A 20,012-nucleotide genomic window follows, 5' to 3' on the forward strand; every position below is an offset into this window, starting at 1 on the left:
TAAATAAACAAATATATATGGTAGGGTAACATTGCAATCTATTTTCTCGTTGCATTTGTTAGTAAACAAAAAACATTCAAAGAATTATTAAACCGTATCCTCACAACTCCCATACACCGATGTTAATTGTTTAAAACACGATCAGAATAATTAGATATTATGCGGTAAATAAGGGTGTCCCATCTTTCTCGCCCTATTATATTGCAGAAAATCTTAACAAGTTTAAAAGTTGTATAATACTTAGATTAACAGCCTCACGCACATTACACTTGTCCATATATTTGAAATCACAATTTATAATCATGTTTTAAACTATTAAGGTAACTTTGCATAATTACTAGATTGGATGTAATTCATTTCGCAAACTCAGAGTAATAATATGACGCGAAATTGTTATAGTTGCAATGAACTAATTTCCCCACAACACGGTGTTCCTTGAAAAAATCACTAAACTGCAAACTTGTTATTGCACTTTTCACTTTTTTGACTTCCCGTAACACAATGACTTAATTATCTTCTTTATCTTTATTTATTTGACTTCCGATCGCCCGTCGCTTTCCCATGCGCACGTGGTTCGATCCCCCCACCTCCGATATTTGCCTCGCGAAGGTAATTATCATGTCGATCGCGCGTCTCACGCTACTTTTGGCACGCTTTCGCTCGTGCCCGTCGACGCAAGGTTTACGTATGGCACTTTCTCTACGTGATGTCAACAACAAGTCAACGAATTTGCCAGAGAAAAATAAAAGGACACAAACAAAGCGATCATCGCTGTTTCAAAAACGTTATCAGACCAAAAAATGCACAATAATAAAATAGATGTAAATTTTGTTAACCAATTCATTAAATTTAATACGTAATAATTGACAAAGAAATCTTCCAAATTTTGCTTTTTTTATTTTTATGCCTGGTCTATTCTGTTATACAGTTATATCTTCATACCTGCAAAAAGTCAAACACAGAAGCGTAAGTATGTTTTGGTTAAACGGTATTTTTATTAATAAAAAAACAATACGTAAAAATGTTTAAGCGACAAAATGCGAAGGTAATTGAAACGAGACAGGAGAAAAAGAAGATTTATAAGTTACATTAGATATTTGAGGTATATAGTAATTGTTGTAACAATCTTCGGTTGAAGCTGTGTTCAAGTTTAATTGAGGTAGAGATGATGTCATATCTTGTCCGTGGTTTATAAAATCTTCTGTGAATTTAGCTTGCTTCTCAATAGGGGGAAACTTTTGTTTCAAACTTTCTGAAGCATCATAAGTGGCTAAAGGTGCATGAATCGGTGATGACGTAAATCGTGGAGGTAAATACGTCTGAACAAAATTATTTTCAACGGAGTTTTGTTCTCGAGCTACATCTTCGACTGAACCACACGAACTCGTGGGAGAATGATTGGATCCGTTGTCGATTACGTCACCATTGGATTCATGCATACGTATGTGCTTACGTAGTGAACTGGGATGAGTGTAGCTTCGGTCGCAACCTTCGTACTGTAAAGTAAACATTAAGTTAGGTTGGATAATTACGACTTACAAGAAGTCATAAAGTATTCGTAACTTGATGCTTGTCAACTTACCTTACACGCATAAAGTTTTTCAGTGTTGTGCATATAACTATGCTTCTTACGATCGGAACTGTTTGCAAACCGTCTTTCACATCCGGGAAATTTGCAAGGAAAAGGTCGTTCACCTGTACCAATTTGAACGCTAGATTATTTCCACCTTAAACGATTGTCGTATGTTATAAATTCAAATTATTAATTAAAAGTTCATGGTGCTTACCTGTGTGAGTTCTTTGATGGATCTTTAAATTCTCGCTTCTTCCAAACGTTTTTCCACAATCAGGAAAAGGGCAAACAAATGGTTTCTCCCCAGTATGAACTCGAATATGATTCACCAATTTGTACTTCGCTTTAAAACCTTTGCATTTTCTTGAACAATCTTCCCAGTAGCAAGTGTGGTCGGTTTGATCCATACCACCCACGTGATCCCGTGTCACGTGGTTTACCAACTCGTGCATATCGTGAAATATGACGTCACACGAGCGACCGCCGTTCTTAACATTTCTCCACTTGCAAGCTATCGGATTCGTGAGAGTCGAATTCGTCGGATATTGCACTGGATGAAAATTTTCTCTACTGTTGGAATTGTGCATTTCTTGAAGGTGAGACTCCAAGGATTGAGCAAAATGAGGAATCATCCCATATCCTGGGTAATATGACGCACTTGGATGATTAGCCATCGGGTAAGACTTGGAATCAATGGGTTGTTGGTGTCCTTGAAAAAACGATACGTGAGCTGTTAGACTTGCCCTTGGATCATATGCTGCATAGGGACGATCAACTATTACATTAGAATACATATTGTAAGGTGGAGATGTTCTCTGGTATGCTGACTGCCGTAAACTAATGACATCACGCTGATTGACCTTGGTATTTGTACCTGACGCGTGCTACGCCTTCCTTTCGTAACACAATGACTTAATTATCTTCTTTATCTTTATTTATTTGACTTCCGATCGCCCGTCGCTTTCCCATGCGCACGTGGTTCGATCCCCCCACCACCGATATTTGCCTCGCGAAGGTAATTATCTTGTCGATCGCGCGTCTCACGCTACTTTTGGCACGCTTTCGCTCGTGCCTGTCGACGCAAGGTTTACGTATGGCACTTTCTCTACGTGATGTCAACAACAAATTTACACATTGTACAAAATATTTACACAAGTAAGATACAAACAATTCGTTTTTCGATCGTTCGAAAATAATACAACATACAGTACAATTGGGAAAATGGGACACCTTTTCATTCTACTTTTTGGAAGTAAGTAAAGAACATTCAAAAAATATATAAAACCGTATACCCACGACTCCTATAAACCGTTGTTAATTGTTCAAAACACGATTAGGACATTTAAATATTATGTGCTAAAAGTGTCCTGTCTTCCCTTACCTTACTTTATTAAATTTCAAGATTGAAGTAGCATTTACGCAATTTTGTGTTTTGAGCGTTGCTTGAAAATTCACAGAATTTGATTTTCGGAAACTCATTGGGTAATTAACCCAGCATAATTACGATAATTACATGTATTGTTAAACTTCCTCTACGAAAACCCTGCATGACGTCATCACTCGACGACTAGTCTGACGTCAAAACGATTTTGTCCAACAAAAAATAATCTTAAACTGGAATACTCGATTTTCTGTTCATTAAATTACCAAGGAAATTTTATTATGTTCTTGTGTGTTGTTTATTAGGTCATTTTCAAAGAAAAGTTTTTAACAAAACAAGAAAGCTTGCATTTAATAAATGAGCACGTACTATTATAACATGTTTTCAAAACAAGATACGCAACTGCACATTATAAAATGTCAGAATCAAATGTTTAACTGAAAACTTGGTCATTTTTAATTACAACTTATGTAATATTTATTTGGGTTAAATAGTTTATGTCATTTCCGTTCACTAAATGATATTTAAATTATAATCCTCTATAATCTTCACACACGCTACAATGGCTCGAGACAACCCGAATTTTAAACAATGATGACGTAACAATTAACAAAGGGTCTGGAATGTTGAATTCGCAATGACTTGCTGTTATCTAGGTTGTTATAAGATTATTTTATAATTTTAAAAAGTTTAAGAACATGCATATAAAAAAAATCTGATAAACTATAATTTTAACACAATCGGTATGCTAATATTAGTAGTTAAATCAAACATAAAAAATAAGCCGGCAAATACATGCAATATTTTTTATTAAACAAAATAATTAAAAATCGAATACGTAAAAATTATTAACAATTATAATTTATTACATATTTTTTTTAAATATCGATGAACGTCCTGTTTTTTGGTCTTTTTTGCATAAACCACTCTGCAATGTGTAACTTGTTGTTGACTTCACGTAGAGAAAGTGCCATAGGTAAACCTTGCGTAGACAGGCACGAGCGAAAGCGTGTCAAAAGTAGCGCGAGACGAGCGATCGACACGATAATTACCTTTGCGATGCAAATTTCGGAGGTGGGGGGGTCGAACCACGTGCGCATGGGAAAGCGACGGGCGATCGGAAGTCAAATAAATAAAGATAAAGAAGATAATTAAGTCATTGTGTTACGAAAGGAAGGCGTAGCACGCGACAGGTACAAATACCAAGGTCAATCAGCGTGATGTCATTAGTTTACGGCAGTCAGCATACCAGAGAACATCTCCATCTTACAATATGTATTCTAATGTAATGGTTGATCGTCCCTATGCAGCATATGATCCAAGAGAAAGTCTAACAGCTCACGCATCGTTTCTTCAAGGACACCAACAACCCATTAATTCCAAGTCTTACTCGATGGCTAATCATCCAAGTGCGTCATATTACCCAGGATATGGGATGATTCCTCATTTTGCTCAATCCTTGGAGTCTCACCTTCAAGGAATGCACAATTCCAACAGTAGAGAGAATTTTCATCCAGTGCAATATCCGACGCATTCGACTCTCACGAATCCGATTGCTTGCAAGTGGAGAAATGTTAAGAACGGCGGTCGCTCGTGTGACTTCATATTTCACGATATGCACGAGTTGGTAAATCACGTGACACGGGATCACGTGGGTGGTATGGATCAAACCGACCACACTTGCTACTGGGAAGATTGTTCAAGAAAACGCAAAGGTTTCAAAGCAAAGTACAAATTGGTGAATCATATTCGAGTTCATACTGGGGAGAAACCATTTATTTGCCCCTTTCCTGATTGTGGTAAAACGTTTGGAAGAAGCGAGAATTTAAAGATCCATCAAAGAACGCACACAGGTAAGCACCATGAACTTTTAATTAATAATTTGAATTTATAACATACGACAATCGTTTAAGGTGTAAATAATCTAGCGTTCAAATTGGTATAGGTGAACGACCCTTTCCTTGTAAATTTCCCGGATGTGAAAGACGGTTTGCAAACAGTTCCGATCGTAAGAAGCATAGTTACATGCACAACACTGAAAAACTTTATGCGTGTAAGGTAAGTTGACAAGCATCAAGTTACGAATATTGTCTGACTTCTTGTTCGTCGTGATGAACTAACGTAATGTTTACTTTACAGTACGAAGGTTGCGACCGAAGCTACACTCATCCAAGTTCACTACGTAAGCACATACGTATGCATGAATCCAATGGTGACGTAATCGACAACGGATCCAATCATTCTCCCACGAGCTCGTGTGGTTCAGTAGAAGATGTAGCTCGAGAACAAAACTCCGTTGAAAATAATTCCGTTTCAACATATTTACCTCCACGATTTACGTCATCGCCGATTCATGCACCTTTAGCCACTTATGATGCTTCAGAAAAACAAAAATTTTCCCGTGTTGAGAAGCAAGCTAAATTCACAGAAGATTTTATGAACCACGAACAAGATGTGACATCATCTCCACCTCAATTAAACTTGAACACAGCTTTAACCGAAGATTGTTACAACAATTACTATATACCTCAAATATCTAATGAAACTTATAAATCTTCCTTTTCTCCTGTCTCGTTTCAATTACCCACGCATTTTGTTGCGTAAAATGTTTACTCGTTTTTTATTTGCGGTACTTTATAACAAAATACAATATATCTATGAAACAATTAAATCTCCTTTATGCGGCGTGCTTTTCATTGAATAAAACTGTAATCGTTTCGACGAAGAAATGAAGTAACGTAAAAACAAAGCAAAGCTCTAATGAATGGGAATTATTATACTTACTTCTCAAGTACAAAGCAGAGTGTTGCACTAGCATAAGTAAACACCCTCAACTTTTGTTCAATCGTTTATATATAGACTCCTAATGCGAATTAAGTAGTAAAGCAAATCCTTTGAATGAGTTCCCACATAACACAGGGCAGGTTATTTGAATGGAGGGATTTGCTTTCATAGATTTAAAGATGTTTATATGTTAAACACTCGCTGTTTGATCCGTGTTGGACGATATCTTTGATTTTGCAGCGTTAAGTTAAAAAAATATATCAATAAATTATTAAAGACCATCAAGGTTTATAAATCCATCAAAGATTTTTTTATTTCTGTTCAACAATGATTGCCACAAATTGGTTGGCCCCTGCTACTTTCCATTTATTTGTTGACTTACTTCCTTTGAAATAACACATTAATGTTTGCACATTTTTGGTAATATGTTTAATATGTCTCAACAAATATTTGTTTTGACTTAAAAGAATTAAATGCTGTAATGCATTAAATGTTTTGCATTAAATATTTTCAAGTTGCCTAGTTCATTTACATTTTTCCAAGTTAGCGACCAATAAGCAGCTTTGTGTGATTACTTAGAAATACTACTTTCATTCACAGGAGCAACTGTCAATATACATATTAGCTTTTCTGTATTTAACAATAAAAAATTCGTTATGGTTTGTTTCGAAAATTACTGTTGTAATTATTTGAGTTGTTATTAAAATTTAATACGTTTTGTCAGAAATGCCTTTTGAGGGTCTTCGAACAGTTGAATATAATCTTTGGTTACTGTGTGTGTGCGATACATTTATTAGGTTATAAATATAAAGGCATATACGAGAACAGAACTTTTAAGCGACCACACGAAAAGGTAAATAGGAAGGACCATCTAAATAAGCAGGTTTAATTGAATTAGAAAGGGAGGATTGAGGTAAATAGTAATCGTTGTAACAATCTTCGGTTGAAGCTGTGTTCAAGTTTAATTGAGGTAGAGTTAATGTCATATCTTGTCCGTGGTTTATAAAATGTTCTGTGAATTTAGCTTGCTTCTCAATAGGGGGAAACTTTTGTTTTAAACTTTCTGAAGTATCATACGTGGCTAAAGGTGCATGAATCGGCGATGACGTAAATCGTGGAGGTAAATATGTTTGAACGAAATTATTTTCAACGGAGTTTTGTTCTCGAGCTACATCTTCTACTGAACCACACGAACTCGTGGGAGAATGAATGGAACCTTTGTCGATTACGTCACCATTGGATTCATGCATACGTATGTGCTTACGTAGTGAACTGGGATGAGTGTAGCTTCGGTCGCAACCTTCGTACTGTAAAGTAAACATTACGTTAGTTCATCACGACGAACAAGAAGTCAGAAAATATTCGTAACTTGATGCTTGTCAACTTACCTTACACGCATAAAGTTTTTCAGTGTTGTGCATGTAACTATGCTTCTTACGATCGGAACTGTTTGCAAACCGTCTTTCACATCCGGGAAATTTGCAAGGAAAAGGTCGTTCACCTGTACCAATTTAAACGTTAGAATATTTACACCTTAATCGATTGTCATATGTTATAAATTCAAAATGTTGATTAAAAGTTCATGGTGCTTACCTGTGTGTGTTCTGTGATGGATCTTTAAATTCTCGCTTCTTCCAAATGTTTTTCCACAATCAGGAAAAGGGCAAACAAATGGTTTCTCCCCAGTATGAACTCGAATATGATTCACCAATTTGTACTTCGCTTTAAAACCTTGGCGTTTTCTTGAACAATCTTCCCAGTAGCAAGTGTGGTCGGTTTGATCCATACCACCCACGTGATCCCGTGTCACGTGGTTTACCAACTCGTGCATATCGTGAAATATGACGTCACACGAGCGACCGCCATTCTTCATATTTCTCCACTTGCAAGCAATCGGATTGGTAAGAGTCGAATGCGTCGGATATTGCACTGGATGAAAATTCTCTCTACTGTTGGAATTATGCATTCCTTGAAGGTGAGACTCCAAGGATTGAGCAAAATGAGGAATTATCTCATATCCTGGGTAATATGACGCACTTGGATGATTAGCCATCGGGTAAGACTTGGAATCAATGGGTTGTTGGTGTCCTTGAAGAAACGATGCGTGAGCTGTTAGACTTGCTTTTGGATCATATGCTGCATAGGGACGATCAACCAATACATTAGAATACATATTGTAATATATAGATGTTCTCTGGTATGCTGACTGCCGTAAACTAATGACATCACGCTGATTGACCTTGGTATTTGTATCTGTCGCGTGCTACGCCTTCCTTTCGTAACACAATGACTTAATTATCTTCTTTATCTTTATTTATTTGACTTCCGATCGCCCGTCGCTTTCCCATGCGCACGTGGTTCGATCCCCCCACCTCCGATATTTGCCTCGCGAAGGTAATTATCATGTCGATCGCGCGTCTCACGCTACTTTTGGCACGCTTTCGCTCGTGCCTGTCGACGCAAGGTTTACGTATGGCACTTTCTCTACGTGATGTCAACAACAAGTTACACATTGCAGAGTGGTTTATGCAAAACAGACAAAAAACAAAACGTTCATTTATAGTAAAAAAAATATGTAATAAATTATATGTGTTAATAATTTGTACGTATTCGACTTTTAATTATTTTGTTTAATAAAAAATATTGCATGTATTTGGCGGCGTTTTTTATGTTTTATTAGCATACCGATGGTGTTAAAATTATAGTTTATCAGATTATCATTTTTATATTCCGGTTGATGCATGATTTTAAAATTTTTAAAATTATACAATAATTTTATAACAACCTAGATAACACAAGTCAGTTTAGACCCTTGGTTGATTGTTACGTCATCATTGTTTATAATTCAGTTTGTCTCGAGCCATTGTAGCGTGTGTGAAGATTATAGAGGATTATAATTTAAATATCATTTAGTGAACGGAAATGACACAAACCATTTAACCCAAATAAATATTTCATAAGTTGTAATTAGTTTGGGTTAAAAATGACCAAGTTTACAGTTAAACATTTGATTCTGACGTTTTATAATGTGCAATTGCGTATCTTGTTTTGAAAACATGTTATAATAGTACGTGCTCATTTATTAAAGGCAAGCTTTCTTGTTTTGTTAAATTTGTTTCTTTGAAACTGACCTAATAAACTGCGGACAAAACCATAATAAAATTTCTTTGATAATTTAATAAACAGAAAATCGAGTATTCCAGTTTAAGGTTATTTTTTGTTGGACAAAATCGTTTTGACGTCAGACTAGTCGTCGAGTGATGACGTCATGCAGGGTTTTCATAGAGGAAGTTTAACAATACATGTAATTATCGTAATTATACTAGGTTAATTACCCAATGAGTTTCCGAAAACCAAATTCCGTGAATTTTCAAGCAACGCTTAAAACACAAGATTGCGTAAATGCTACTTCAATCGTAAAATTTAATAAAGTAAGGTAAGGGAAGACAGGACACTTTTAGCACATAATATTTAAATGTCCTAATCGTGTTTTGAACAATTAACAACGGTTTATAATTCTTCGAATATTCTTAACTACATAAAAGGAAGAGAAAGTAGAATGAAAGATGTCAATTTTCCCAACTCTACTATATGTTGTATTATTTTCGAAAAACGAATTGATTGTGTTTTACTTGTGTAAATATTTTTTACAATGTGTAAATTTGTTGTTGACATCACGTAGAGAAAGTGCCATACGTAAACCTTGCGTCGACAGGCACGAGCGAAAGCGTGCCAAAAGTAGCGTGAGACGCGCGATTGACATGATAATTACCTTCGCGAGGCAAATATCGGAGGTGGGGGGATCGAACCACGTGCGCATGGGAAAGCGACGGGCGATCGGAAGTCAAATAAATAAAGATAAAGAGAATAATTAAGTCATTGTGTTACGAAAGGAAGGCGTAGCACGCGACAGGTACAAATACCAAGGTCAATCAGCGTGATGTCATTAGTTTACGGCAGTCAGCATACCAGATAACATCTATATCAACAATATGTATTCTAATGTAATGGTTGATCGTCCCTATGCAGCATATGATCCAAGAGCAAGTCTAACAGCTCACGCATCGTTTCTTCAAGGACACCAACAACCCATTGATTCCAAGTCTTACTCGATGGCTAATCATCCAAGTGCGTCATATTACCCAGGATATGAGATGATTCCTCATTTTGCTCAATCCTTGGAGTCTCACCTTCAAGGAATGCACAATTCCAACAGTAGAGAGAATTTTCATCCAGTGCAATATCCGACGCATTCGACTCTCGCCAATCCGATTGCTTGCAAGTGGAGAAATATGAAGAATGGCGGTCGCTCGTGTGACGTCATATTTCACGATATGCACGAGTTGGTAAACCACGTGACACGGGATCACGTGGGTGGTATGGATCAAACCGACCACACTTGCTACTGGGAAGATTGTTCAAGAAAACGCAAAGGTTTCAAAGCGAAGTACAAATTGGTGAATCATATTCGAGTTCATACTGGGGAGAAACCATTTGTTTGCCCTTTTCCTGATTGTGGAAAAACGTTTGGAAGAAGCGAGAATTTAAAAATCCATCAAAGAACCCACACAGGTAAGCACCATGGACTTTTAATTAATAATTTGAATTTATAACATATGACAATCGATTAAGGTGTAAATATTCTAACGTTCAAATTGGTACAGGTGAACGACCCTTTCCTTGTAAATTTCCCGGATGTGAAAGACGGTTTGCAAACAGTTCCGATCGTAAGAAGCATAGTTATATGCACAACACTGAAAAACTTTATGCGTGTAAGGTAAGTTGACGAGCAACAAGTAACGAATATTTTCTGACTTCTTGTACGCCGTGATGAACTAACGTAATGTTTACTTTACAGTACGAAGGTTGCGACCGAAGCTACACTCATCCCAGTTCACTACGTAAGCACATACGTATGCACGAATCCAATGGTGACGTAATCGACAACAGTTCCATTTATTCTCCCACGAGTTCGTGTGGTTCAGTAGAAGATGTAGCTCGAGAACAAAACTCCGTTAAAAATAATTCCGTTCAAACATATTTACCTCCACGATTTACGTCATCGCCGATTCATGCACCTTTAGCCACGTATGATGCTTCAGAAAGTTTAAAACAAAAGTTTCCCCCTATTGAGAAGCAAGCTAAATTCACAGAAGATTTTATAAACCACGGACAAGGTATGACATCATCAATACCTCAATTAAACTTGAACACAGCTTCAACCGAAGATTGTTACAACAATTACTATACACCTCAAATATCTAATGAAACTTATAAATCTTTCTTTTCTCCTGTGTCGTTTCAATTACCCACGCATTTTGTCGCGTAAAATCTTTATTTGTTTGTTATATGCGTTACCTTATAACAAAATACAGTATATCTATGAAACAGTTACAGTATTTTATACTCGGCGTGCTTTTAAGGAAAAACAAAATAATTGTTATTGTAATCGGTTTTCGACGAAAAAAAGTATTGACTTAATTCGGTGCAGCAAAGAAAAAAAAGCACAGCGCTAATGAATGGTAATTTTTATACCTACTTCTTAAGTACAAAGCAGAGTGTTGCACTAGCATACGTTAACACTTTTGTTTAATCGCTTATATAAACTCCTATTGCGAATTAGGTAGTAAAGCAAATATTTGAACGGAGGAATTTACCTTCATAGATTCAAAGGTGTATAAGTGTTAACGACTCGCTCTTTAGTCTGTGTAAGACGATATATATAATTTCACAGCGATATCTTAAAAATAATGCTAGTCAAGCATTTAAAGACAGCCAAGAATTGTAAATACATGAAAGACTTTGAGTTTCTTTGGAACATAATTGCCAGGAATAGGTTGGCTGCTACTTTTAAATTATTCGTTGACATGTTAGTTTTAAAATATTTCAAAATAACATGAAATTTGCACACTTTTTGTAATATGTTTATAGGTCTCAACAAATCTTCGTTTTGACTTAAAAGATTAAATACTTTAATATATATTGGAAAATACATTTTCAAGTTAATTAGCCTGACAACATTTTTTCAAGTTAGCGACTAATAAACATGTTAAAACACTATCGTTATAGTTATAGTATATGGGAGAAGATAGGACACTTAAGCACATTTTGCCAAATATTTCCAAAATCAAAATAGATGACGGTTTTTGGTTAATACCACGAATTAGTACTATCATTACTTTATTAATTGACACCAATTTAATAAAATATAATAAAACACACGAGGAGTTATTTAACTATCCGCACAACAAGTGAAATTTTACAAATTCGAAAACACACAGGATAAGATGGGACAGTTTGAAATCATTGTTAATTTTGATTATTAAGTGTATTTATAAATAGGAATATACATAAATAACACGAAATAATACTGTACGATTTGAAAATTAAGTCTAAACATATTTTTTCTTGCCCTACTGCTATAGTTTTTAACGTGTTACCTATACATTATATTATTGCATAACAATTGATATTGTTAGAACGACAATGGGTAATGTTCGAACATCAATGGATAAATATTGTATCCTACAAATGTATATGAACTTGAATTAACCGAAAATTGACTATAAGTATTGATAAAGTTTTTATTTTTGCTACAAATTGGGTATTACTACTCTGTTTTTGGCACAAGCCCCTTCTTATAAATTATCACCAAGTGCAAATGACCAAATTTCGAACATATTTTCAAAATATTATCTTTTTATTATATCAATATCTTATAGTTGAAGACCCCCTGAGGTATAAATTACTTGATTAAAAGCAAATCTTTCAAAGTTTGGCAATGAAAACATACAAAACTACAATGTGGGGGAAGATAGAACTCTAAATTGAAATAGATTTACATTAGCAGTATTCTGCAACTTGTAGTTAACCTACCGAGTTTAACAGGCTGTGCTAGTTTCTTTGCCATGTAAACTTCATATATATACCGTTAAACTGATATTTTTTGTTGTTTTTATTTCCCAATTAGAGTCATATTGCCCCTGCCTGTTTTCTTTATACTTATATCTCAGTGTTTTTTTACAAAACTAAAACTAGTTTTATAGGACAAAATCAAACTGTACGAAATATTCAAGGTTGTTATATGAAGGTATGAAACTAGTTTAATCGTTCGCACACGCAAACTAAAAAAAATCATTGGCTTTACTATGATTTAGCGAGCATTAAAAAATTGCACCTTACTATTTCGCATTTTTTTACCTGTTCAAAGTATACTGTTTCTATTTTACATATTTTTTTAATATTTAAAAACAGTAATCAGCTTTGACGGGCGTTTTATAAGGTCGTGATAATACTGCTTCTTGGAAATACTGTTCTCACTCACAAACCATTAGAATTATTGTTGTAAATGTTTAAGTTGGTAATACAACTGGCTGAATTTTGTCTCAACTGCATTATGGGAATATCTGAACAAATGAATATTCGTAGGTTATTGGATATATGCGATATATTTATTAGGTTACAATAAAGGCATATGCGAGAACGGAACATTTAAGCGACCACACGAGAAGGTAAATAGGAAGGACCATCTAGATAAGCAGGTTTAATTGAATTAGAAAGCGAGTATTGGGGTAAAAAATAATCGTTGTAACAATCTTTATTTAAAGCTATGTTCAAATTTTTTTGAGGTAGAGATAATGTCATATCTTGTCCGTGATTTATAAAATGTTCTGTAAATTTAGCTTGCTTCTCAACAAGTGGAAACTTTTGTTTCAAACTTTCTGAAGCATCATACATGGCTAAAGGTGCATGAATCGGTGATGACGTAAATCGTGGAGGTAAATATGCTTGAACAGAATTATTTTCAACGGAGTTTTGTTCTCGAGCTACATCATCTACTGAACCACACGAGCTCGTGGGAGAATGAATGGAACCGTTGTCGATTACGTCACCTTTGGATTCGTGCATACGTATGTGCTTACGTAGTGAACTTGGATGAGTGTAGCTTCGGTCGCAACCTTCGTACTGTAAAGTAAGCATTGCGTTAGATCATCACGACTTACAAGAAATAAAAAAAATATTCGTAACTTGATGCTTGTCAACTTACCTTACACGCATAAAGTTTTTCAGTGTTGTGCATGTAACTATGCTTCTTACGATCGGAACTGTTTGCAAACCGTCTTTCACATCCGGGAAATTTGCAAGGAAAAGGTCGTTCACCTGTACAAATTTGAACGTTAGAATATTTACACCTTAATCGATTGTCATATGTTATACATTCAAATTATTAATTAAAAGTTCATGGTGCTTACCTGTGTGTGTTCTGTGATGGATCTTTAAATTCTCGCTTCTTCCAAACGTTTTTCCACAATCAGGAAAAGGGCAAACAAATGGTTTCTCCCCAGTATGAACTCGAATATGATTCACCAATTTGTACTTCGCTTTAAAACCTTTGCGTTTTCTTGAACAATCTTCCCAGTAGCAAGTGTGGTCGGTTTGATCCATACCACCCACGTGATCCCGTGTCACGTGGTTTACCAACTCGTGCATGTCGTGAAATATGACGTCACACGAACGACCGCCATTCTTCATATTTCTCCACTTGCAAGCAATCGGATTGGTGAGAGTCGAGTGCGTCGGATATTGCACTGGATGAAAATTCTCTCTACTGTTGGAATTATGCATTCCTTGAAGGTGAGACTCCAAGGATTGAGCAAAATGAGGAATCATCTCATATCCTGGGTAATATGACGCACTTGGATGATTAGCCATCGAGTAAGACTTGGAATCAATTGGTTGTTGGTGTCCTTGAAGAAACGATGCGTGAGCTGTTAGACTTTCTCTTGGATCATATGCTGCATAGGGACGATCAACCATTACATTAGAATACATATTGTAAGATGGAAATGTTCTCTGGTATGCTGACTGCCGTAAACTAATGACATCACGCTGATTGACCTTGCTATTTGTACCTGTCGCGTGCTACGCCTTCCTTTCGTAACACAATGACTTAATTATCTTCTTTATCTTTATTTATTTGACTTCCGATCGCCCGTCGCTTTCCCATGCGCACGTGGTACGATCCCCCCACCTCCGATATTTGCCTCGCGAAGGTAATTATCGTGTCGATCGCGCGTCTCACGCTACTTTTGGCACGCTTTCGCTCGTGCCTGTCGACGCAAGGTTTACGTATGGCACTTTCTCTACGTGATGTCAACAACAAATTTACACGTTGTAAAAAATATTTACACAAGTAAGATACATAGAAAACGTCTATTAATATTTTGAAAGTTATTACCAGATCATAATTAACAGTAATTTTTAAATTACCGATTCCCAATTATTTTAATAAAAAATTTGCGTGTTTTACTTGTTTATTCCCTTTAGGTTTTTTCCAATATAGTAATGCTAGCTTACCGACCTGATAAAAATTATTATTATCTGTCAGTTATCATTTTCATACTCCTGAGTCCTGACTTAATACTAAACCTTTTAAATTTCAAAAATAATCTTATAATAAACTCGATAACAGCAAGTTATTGCGAATTCAACATTCCAGACCCTTGTTAATTGTTACGTCATCATTGTTTATAAATCGGTTTGTCTCGAGTCATTGTAGCGTGTGTAAAGATTATAAAGGATTATAGTTTAGTGAACGGAAATGACACAAACGATTCAACCCAAATAAATGGAACATAAATTGTAATGCTATAACTTATACAATGACCAAGTTTGCAGTTTAATATTTGATTATAGTGTTTTACAATGTGCAATTACGTATCTTGTTTTAGAATCAAGTTATAATATTATTTATTAGAGCGCAGTTTTCTTGTTTTTATTAAATTTGCTGATCAAAAATTACCTATCAAACTTACTTTGCAAACAAGAACATAATAAAAATTGAACAGAAAATCGAGTATTCCAGATACGGATTATTTTTTTATTCGACTAAATCGTTTTGACGTCGAACTAGTCGTCGAGTGATGACGTCATGATGACGGGTTTTTATAGAGGAAGTTTAACAATACGTGTAATTATCGTAATTCTACTTGGTTAATTACGCAATGAGTTTCTGAAATTTAAATTCCATGAATTTTCAAGCAACGCTTGGGACACAATATTGCGTAAATACTTAACTTCAATCTTGCTTGAAATTTTATATAGTAGGGTGGGGGGAGACAGGACCCCTTTAGCACATAATATCCCAATATTCTAACCATGTATAAAAAAATTAACATAGGTCTATCAAAGTCGTGAGAAGACGGTTGATAATTGTTTGAATGTACTTTGCTTGTTACCAATGGGGATAGAATCAAAAGGGTCTAACCTCCCCCACCCTACAATGTGTTGTATTATTTTCGAACGAACGAAAAACATTTTTTACTTTTGCAATTATTCTCTACGATGAGTAAATTTGTTGACTTGTTGTTGACATCACGTAGAGAAAGTGCCATACGTAAACCTTGCGTCGACAGGCACGAGCGAAAGCGTGCCAAAAGTAGCGTGAGACGCGCGATCGACACGATAATTACCTTCGCGAGGCAAATATCGGAGGTGGGGGGATCGAACCACGTGCGCATGGGAAAGCGACGGGCGATCGGAAGTCAAATAAATAAAGATAAAGAAGATAATTAAGTCATTGTGTTACGAAAGGAAGGCGTAGCACGCGACAGGTACAAATACCAAGGTCAATCAGCGTGATGTCATTAGTTTACGGCAGTCAGCATACCAGAGAACATCTCCATCTTACAATATGTATTCTAATGTAATGGTTGATCGTCCCTATGCAGCATATGATCCAAGAGCAAGTCTAACAGCTCACGCATCGTTTCTTCAAGGACACCAACAACCCATTGATTCCAAGTCTTACTCGATGGCTAATCATCCAAGTGCGTCATATTACCCAGGATATGGGATGATTCCTCATTTTGCTCAATCCTTGGAGTCTCACCTTCAAGGAATGCACAACTTCAACAGTAGAGAAAATTTTCATCCAGTGCAATATCCGACGCATTCGACTCTCACGAATCCGATTGCTTGCAAGTGGAGAAATGTTAAGAATGGCGGTCGCTCGTGTGACGTCATATTTCACGATATGCACGAGTTGGTAAACCACGTGACACGGGATCACGTGGGTGGTATGGATCAAACCGACCACACCTGCTACTGGGAAGATTGTTCAAGAAAACGCAAAGGTTTCAAAGCAAAGTACAAATTGGTGAATCATATTCGAGTTCATACTGGGGAGAAACCATTTGTTTGCCCTTTTCCTGATTGTGGAAAAACGTTTGGAAGAAGCGAGAATTTAAAAATCCATCAAAGAACCCACACAGGTAAGCACCATGAACTTTTAATTAATAATTTGAATTTATAATATATAACAATAAATTAAGATGTAAATAATCCAATATTCAAATTTGTACAGGTGAACGACCCTTTCCTTGTAAATTTCCCGGATGTGAAAGACGGTTTGCAAACAGTTCCGATCGTAAGAAGCATAGTTATATGCACAACACTGAAAAACTTTATGCGTGTAAGGTAAGTTGACGAGCAACAAGTAACGAATATTTTCTGACTTCTTGTAAGTCGTGATGATCTAACGAAATGTTTACTTTACAGTACGAAGGTTGCGACCGAAGCTACACTCATCCCAGTTCACTACGTAAGCACATACGTATGCATCAATCCAATGGTGACGTAATCGACAAAGGTTCCATTCATTCTCCCACAAGCTCGTGTGGTTCAGTAGAAGATGTAGCTCGAGAACAAAACTCCATTGAAAATAATTTCGTTCAAACATATTTACCTCCACGATTTACGTCATCGCCGATTCATGCACCTTTAGCCACTTATGATGCTTCAGAAAGTTTAAAACAAAAGTTTCCCCCTATTGAGAAGCAAGCTAAATCCACAGAACATTTTATAAACCACGGACAAGATATGACATCATCTCTACCTCAATTAAACTTGAACACAGCTTCAACCGAAGATTGTTACAACGAATATCAATTTCCTCAAAACTCCAACTCTTTACCTAAATCACTGATGCCCGCATATTTCGATGTCCCTGCTCACTGTACAGCTCACTTCGTTGCTTGATTGTTATATGATATCAGACTGTTTTTCCTGTCATATTGTTTTTGTAAAATATAAACTTTTTGAAATGGCTTAACAAAATGTACCTGAACACACACCTACAACAACTTGCCGCGAAATGGTAAAGTCAAATTTAAAACCGCAACAACCTATTTAGCAATTTAGCCAATTAAGAATGCGCTTAGCTATAGTGCATATATCCCTGAACGTGGAAAATCCAAATGACTTTCTGACTGCAACGTATTCTCTGGCGCCGTGGCGCAGTTGGTTAGCACACATGCCTGTAATCCATAGGTGATGGATTAAGGCTCGTCGCTGCTACCGTTGTGATCACATGTGTCCTTTGGGGCAAGACACTTATTGGCAATTGATCCACCCCACTAATAGGTTGTCCAAATTGTCAGTCATACATAATCAACAATCAACAAAGTTACATTCGTGGTAACTTGGAAGCCGGCATGAGGTGTATGTGCAGAACATCCGTGTTATAACAACTGTTGTTTGTCGCCTAGCGAGGATAAAGTAAGTTACATTCATATCGGTACCACAAGAGAACTAGGTCGTCGGTGCAGTATGGAAGTTCGCTACCACTGATGGGACGAATTATTTTTTCACGCGGCCGTAAAGGACTGTGGGCGAAACGTCGTTTTTTTTACTGGCTAGATTGCCGTTACGACGTGTGACAATCACGTGGTTCTCCTCTAATATAAAACCGTTTAAAAAACATAGGAATTAGACAACATAATAGTCCACGCTATTGTGACATTCGTTTAGTACAGTCAATCAGCATATGGTGCCAAAGTGTTCTTCGTTACCTTTGTGTATATGCCTTGTGTTTTGCCAATCTTTTCTGTGTCGTGCAACAAAATTAGTAAAAGTAGTAAGCTGACCCAAGTCGCGGAGCCTATTTGCGCAAACAACTGGTAGTCTGATAAAATGTAGTCTCTTAAAGACTTTAAACGTTCTATAGTTGTTTTTTGATTTCTTTCTTTAGACTAACTCCACTTTACTAATTTAACTTCTGAATCTACCTAACGTAAACAAATATATAATCTTTAGACTATCTGCATGGCTGCTTTTTTACTATCATAAAAGTGGCGAAACATCACCCAGACCAGACCAGGCCTACCCCACGCAAACAACACGTATTATTATTCAAACATGATTGTGAATATTAAAATAGCTATGATGCCACTGTCATGTTACAGTTTGTAGTTTCGATAAAAATTGTTTCCCAAGAAAATATTTAGATTTAAATTTTATCAAAGAAGCTTATAAAGCTCAAGACAAAAAGGATTGGGATTTTGATACAATCGTGTGATTTTATGGACAGTCATTCCTGGGTTACAATTGTACTTTTTTATTAATATGGTCATCAGACGCATATACACTTAATAGTTATAGTAAAAATAGAGCACTTTTGTTATAACTGTTATCGTTGTGCCGCCATGGAAGGATAAACCAGCATTGTTCATTCATGCTTATTCGTTAAAATACTACGAAATGTCAGTTACATTTTTAAGACTTTGGTGTTTAAAAATATCGACAGACAGGAAGGCCAAGCACATGTTTTATTCCAGTCCTGACCAAAACTATCACTTACCTGTCAGAAATCCTTATCAGATTCGTAATTTTTCTTAAATTGTTTTCAGTGTCTGCACCAACACCAGCAATTTCAGATTTAATCTGAATATTATCGTGATTGAGTCGATCCAAAGACGCAGTGTGGCTGTCCACAGTCTCAACAAGACCACGCTGATGCATTCGTACTGATGCAATTGATATTTCCTGTAATTAGATAACATTTTGGCTGAATTTTTAAAAACGTGCAACTAAAGCAGTGGTTTTCAACAATAAAATTGTTAATCATCATTTATTTATTCAATGCAGAGGAAACTTAACATAAACATGTCATATTGTACAGCGATTGCATACAGCTAGTGCCTGATTAAGAGGTACCATGTAGAGTATGTCAGTGGATGTTTTTCTTTCTTTCTGGATGACTGGTTAGTCACCAAAGGTTGGAGCAACTACTGTTAAACCTAAAATGACTTAAGTAGGTTTTTTTTCGAACTAAGTAATATCTATCTAATTACGGAAAAACTCATCACTGTGATTTGGCAGTAACTGTGCTATATGGTTAGCCAACATGTAAGATATTGTAAGAAAACTATAGCACTGGATAAGATTTATAAGGACTAAATTATTAATATACAAACAGAAATACTTAAAATATAT

General features: G+C 36.1%; 7 protein-coding genes across 8 annotated transcripts in view; 3 read left to right on the plus strand and 4 right to left on the minus strand.

The window, feature by feature from the left end:
- The window catches only part of LOC149734586 (uncharacterized), a 37,562-nt gene that overhangs the window by 6,737 nt on the left and 10,813 nt on the right, over positions 1-20,012 (minus strand). For both annotated transcript variants that reach the window (XM_089879630.1, XM_089879629.1), the window contains exon 20: positions 19,378-19,562. In XM_089879630.1, coding sequence (XP_089735756.1) covers positions 19,378-19,562 — 185 coding nt within the window. The remainder of the gene's footprint in view (positions 1-19,377; positions 19,563-20,012) is intronic.
- On the minus strand, positions 976-2,510 carry LOC149734587 (uncharacterized). The gene is made up of 3 exons (XM_089879647.1): positions 1,788-2,510; positions 1,583-1,695; positions 976-1,496 (listed from the first exon to the last, which is right to left on the minus strand). Exons 1-3 carry the CDS (start codon positions 2,365-2,367, stop codon positions 1,026-1,028), a joined length of 1,164 nt encoding a protein of 387 aa, XP_089735773.1. The 5' UTR covers positions 2,368-2,510; the 3' UTR covers positions 976-1,025.
- On the plus strand, positions 4,023-5,630 carry LOC149734588 (uncharacterized). The gene is made up of 3 exons (XM_089879648.1): positions 4,023-4,807; positions 4,900-5,012; positions 5,094-5,630. Exons 1-3 carry the CDS (start codon positions 4,228-4,230, stop codon positions 5,556-5,558), a joined length of 1,158 nt encoding a protein of 385 aa, XP_089735774.1. The 5' UTR covers positions 4,023-4,227; the 3' UTR covers positions 5,559-5,630.
- On the minus strand, positions 6,502-7,945 carry LOC149734589 (uncharacterized). The gene is made up of 3 exons (XM_089879643.1): positions 7,332-7,945; positions 7,127-7,239; positions 6,502-7,045 (listed from the first exon to the last, which is right to left on the minus strand). Exons 1-3 carry the CDS (start codon positions 7,909-7,911, stop codon positions 6,572-6,574), a joined length of 1,167 nt encoding a protein of 388 aa, XP_089735769.1. The 5' UTR covers positions 7,912-7,945; the 3' UTR covers positions 6,502-6,571.
- LOC149734590 (uncharacterized) lies at positions 9,652-11,128 on the plus strand. Its single transcript, XM_089879646.1, has 3 exons — positions 9,652-10,310; positions 10,403-10,515; positions 10,597-11,128. Exons 1-3 carry the CDS (start codon positions 9,731-9,733, stop codon positions 11,065-11,067), a joined length of 1,164 nt encoding a protein of 387 aa, XP_089735772.1. The 5' UTR covers positions 9,652-9,730; the 3' UTR covers positions 11,068-11,128.
- LOC149734591 (uncharacterized) lies at positions 13,168-14,604 on the minus strand. Its single transcript, XM_089879645.1, has 3 exons — positions 13,991-14,604; positions 13,786-13,898; positions 13,168-13,703 (listed from the first exon to the last, which is right to left on the minus strand). Exons 1-3 carry the CDS (start codon positions 14,568-14,570, stop codon positions 13,230-13,232), a joined length of 1,167 nt encoding a protein of 388 aa, XP_089735771.1. The 5' UTR covers positions 14,571-14,604; the 3' UTR covers positions 13,168-13,229.
- Positions 16,114-17,858, plus strand: LOC149734592 (uncharacterized). Its single transcript, XM_089879642.1, has 3 exons — positions 16,114-17,011; positions 17,104-17,216; positions 17,298-17,858. The coding sequence occupies exons 1-3, from the start codon at positions 16,432-16,434 to the stop codon at positions 17,775-17,777; spliced, it is 1,173 nt and encodes a 390-aa protein (XP_089735768.1). The 5' UTR covers positions 16,114-16,431; the 3' UTR covers positions 17,778-17,858.

Source organism: Ciona robusta, chromosome 6, assembly GCF_009617815.1.
Source record: "Ciona robusta chromosome 6, ASM961781v2".
In the NCBI taxonomy this organism is placed as follows: domain Eukaryota; kingdom Metazoa; phylum Chordata; class Ascidiacea; order Phlebobranchia; family Cionidae; genus Ciona; species Ciona robusta.

Excerpts from the sequence above, each read along its gene's own strand:
- LOC149734589 (XM_089879643.1), bottom strand. The coding sequence starts at position 7,911 with ATGTATTCTAATGTATTGGTTGATCGTCCCTATGCAGCATATGATCCA. Across the intron at positions 7,240-7,331 it reads CCATCACAGAACACACACAG|GTGAACGACCTTTTCCTTGC; the intron begins GTAAGCACCATG and ends AAATTGGTACAG. Across the intron at positions 7,046-7,126 it reads AAAAACTTTATGCGTGTAAG|TACGAAGGTTGCGACCGAAG; the intron begins GTAAGTTGACAA and ends TTTACTTTACAG.
- LOC149734590 (XM_089879646.1), top strand. The coding sequence starts at position 9,731 with ATGTATTCTAATGTAATGGTTGATCGTCCCTATGCAGCATATGATCCA. Across the intron at positions 10,311-10,402 it reads CCATCAAAGAACCCACACAG|GTGAACGACCCTTTCCTTGT; the intron begins GTAAGCACCATG and ends AAATTGGTACAG. Across the intron at positions 10,516-10,596 it reads AAAAACTTTATGCGTGTAAG|TACGAAGGTTGCGACCGAAG; the intron begins GTAAGTTGACGA and ends TTTACTTTACAG.
- LOC149734588 (XM_089879648.1), top strand. The coding sequence starts at position 4,228 with ATGTATTCTAATGTAATGGTTGATCGTCCCTATGCAGCATATGATCCA. Across the intron at positions 4,808-4,899 it reads CCATCAAAGAACGCACACAG|GTGAACGACCCTTTCCTTGT; the intron begins GTAAGCACCATG and ends AAATTGGTATAG. Across the intron at positions 5,013-5,093 it reads AAAAACTTTATGCGTGTAAG|TACGAAGGTTGCGACCGAAG; the intron begins GTAAGTTGACAA and ends TTTACTTTACAG.
- LOC149734592 (XM_089879642.1), top strand. The coding sequence starts at position 16,432 with ATGTATTCTAATGTAATGGTTGATCGTCCCTATGCAGCATATGATCCA. Across the intron at positions 17,012-17,103 it reads CCATCAAAGAACCCACACAG|GTGAACGACCCTTTCCTTGT; the intron begins GTAAGCACCATG and ends AAATTTGTACAG. Across the intron at positions 17,217-17,297 it reads AAAAACTTTATGCGTGTAAG|TACGAAGGTTGCGACCGAAG; the intron begins GTAAGTTGACGA and ends TTTACTTTACAG.
- LOC149734591 (XM_089879645.1), bottom strand. The coding sequence starts at position 14,570 with ATGTATTCTAATGTAATGGTTGATCGTCCCTATGCAGCATATGATCCA. Across the intron at positions 13,899-13,990 it reads CCATCACAGAACACACACAG|GTGAACGACCTTTTCCTTGC; the intron begins GTAAGCACCATG and ends AAATTTGTACAG. Across the intron at positions 13,704-13,785 it reads AAAAACTTTATGCGTGTAAG|TACGAAGGTTGCGACCGAAG; the intron begins GTAAGTTGACAA and ends CTTACTTTACAG.
- LOC149734587 (XM_089879647.1), bottom strand. The coding sequence starts at position 2,367 with ATGTATTCTAATGTAATAGTTGATCGTCCCTATGCAGCATATGATCCA. Across the intron at positions 1,696-1,787 it reads CCATCAAAGAACTCACACAG|GTGAACGACCTTTTCCTTGC; the intron begins GTAAGCACCATG and ends AAATTGGTACAG. Across the intron at positions 1,497-1,582 it reads AAAAACTTTATGCGTGTAAG|TACGAAGGTTGCGACCGAAG; the intron begins GTAAGTTGACAA and ends TTTACTTTACAG.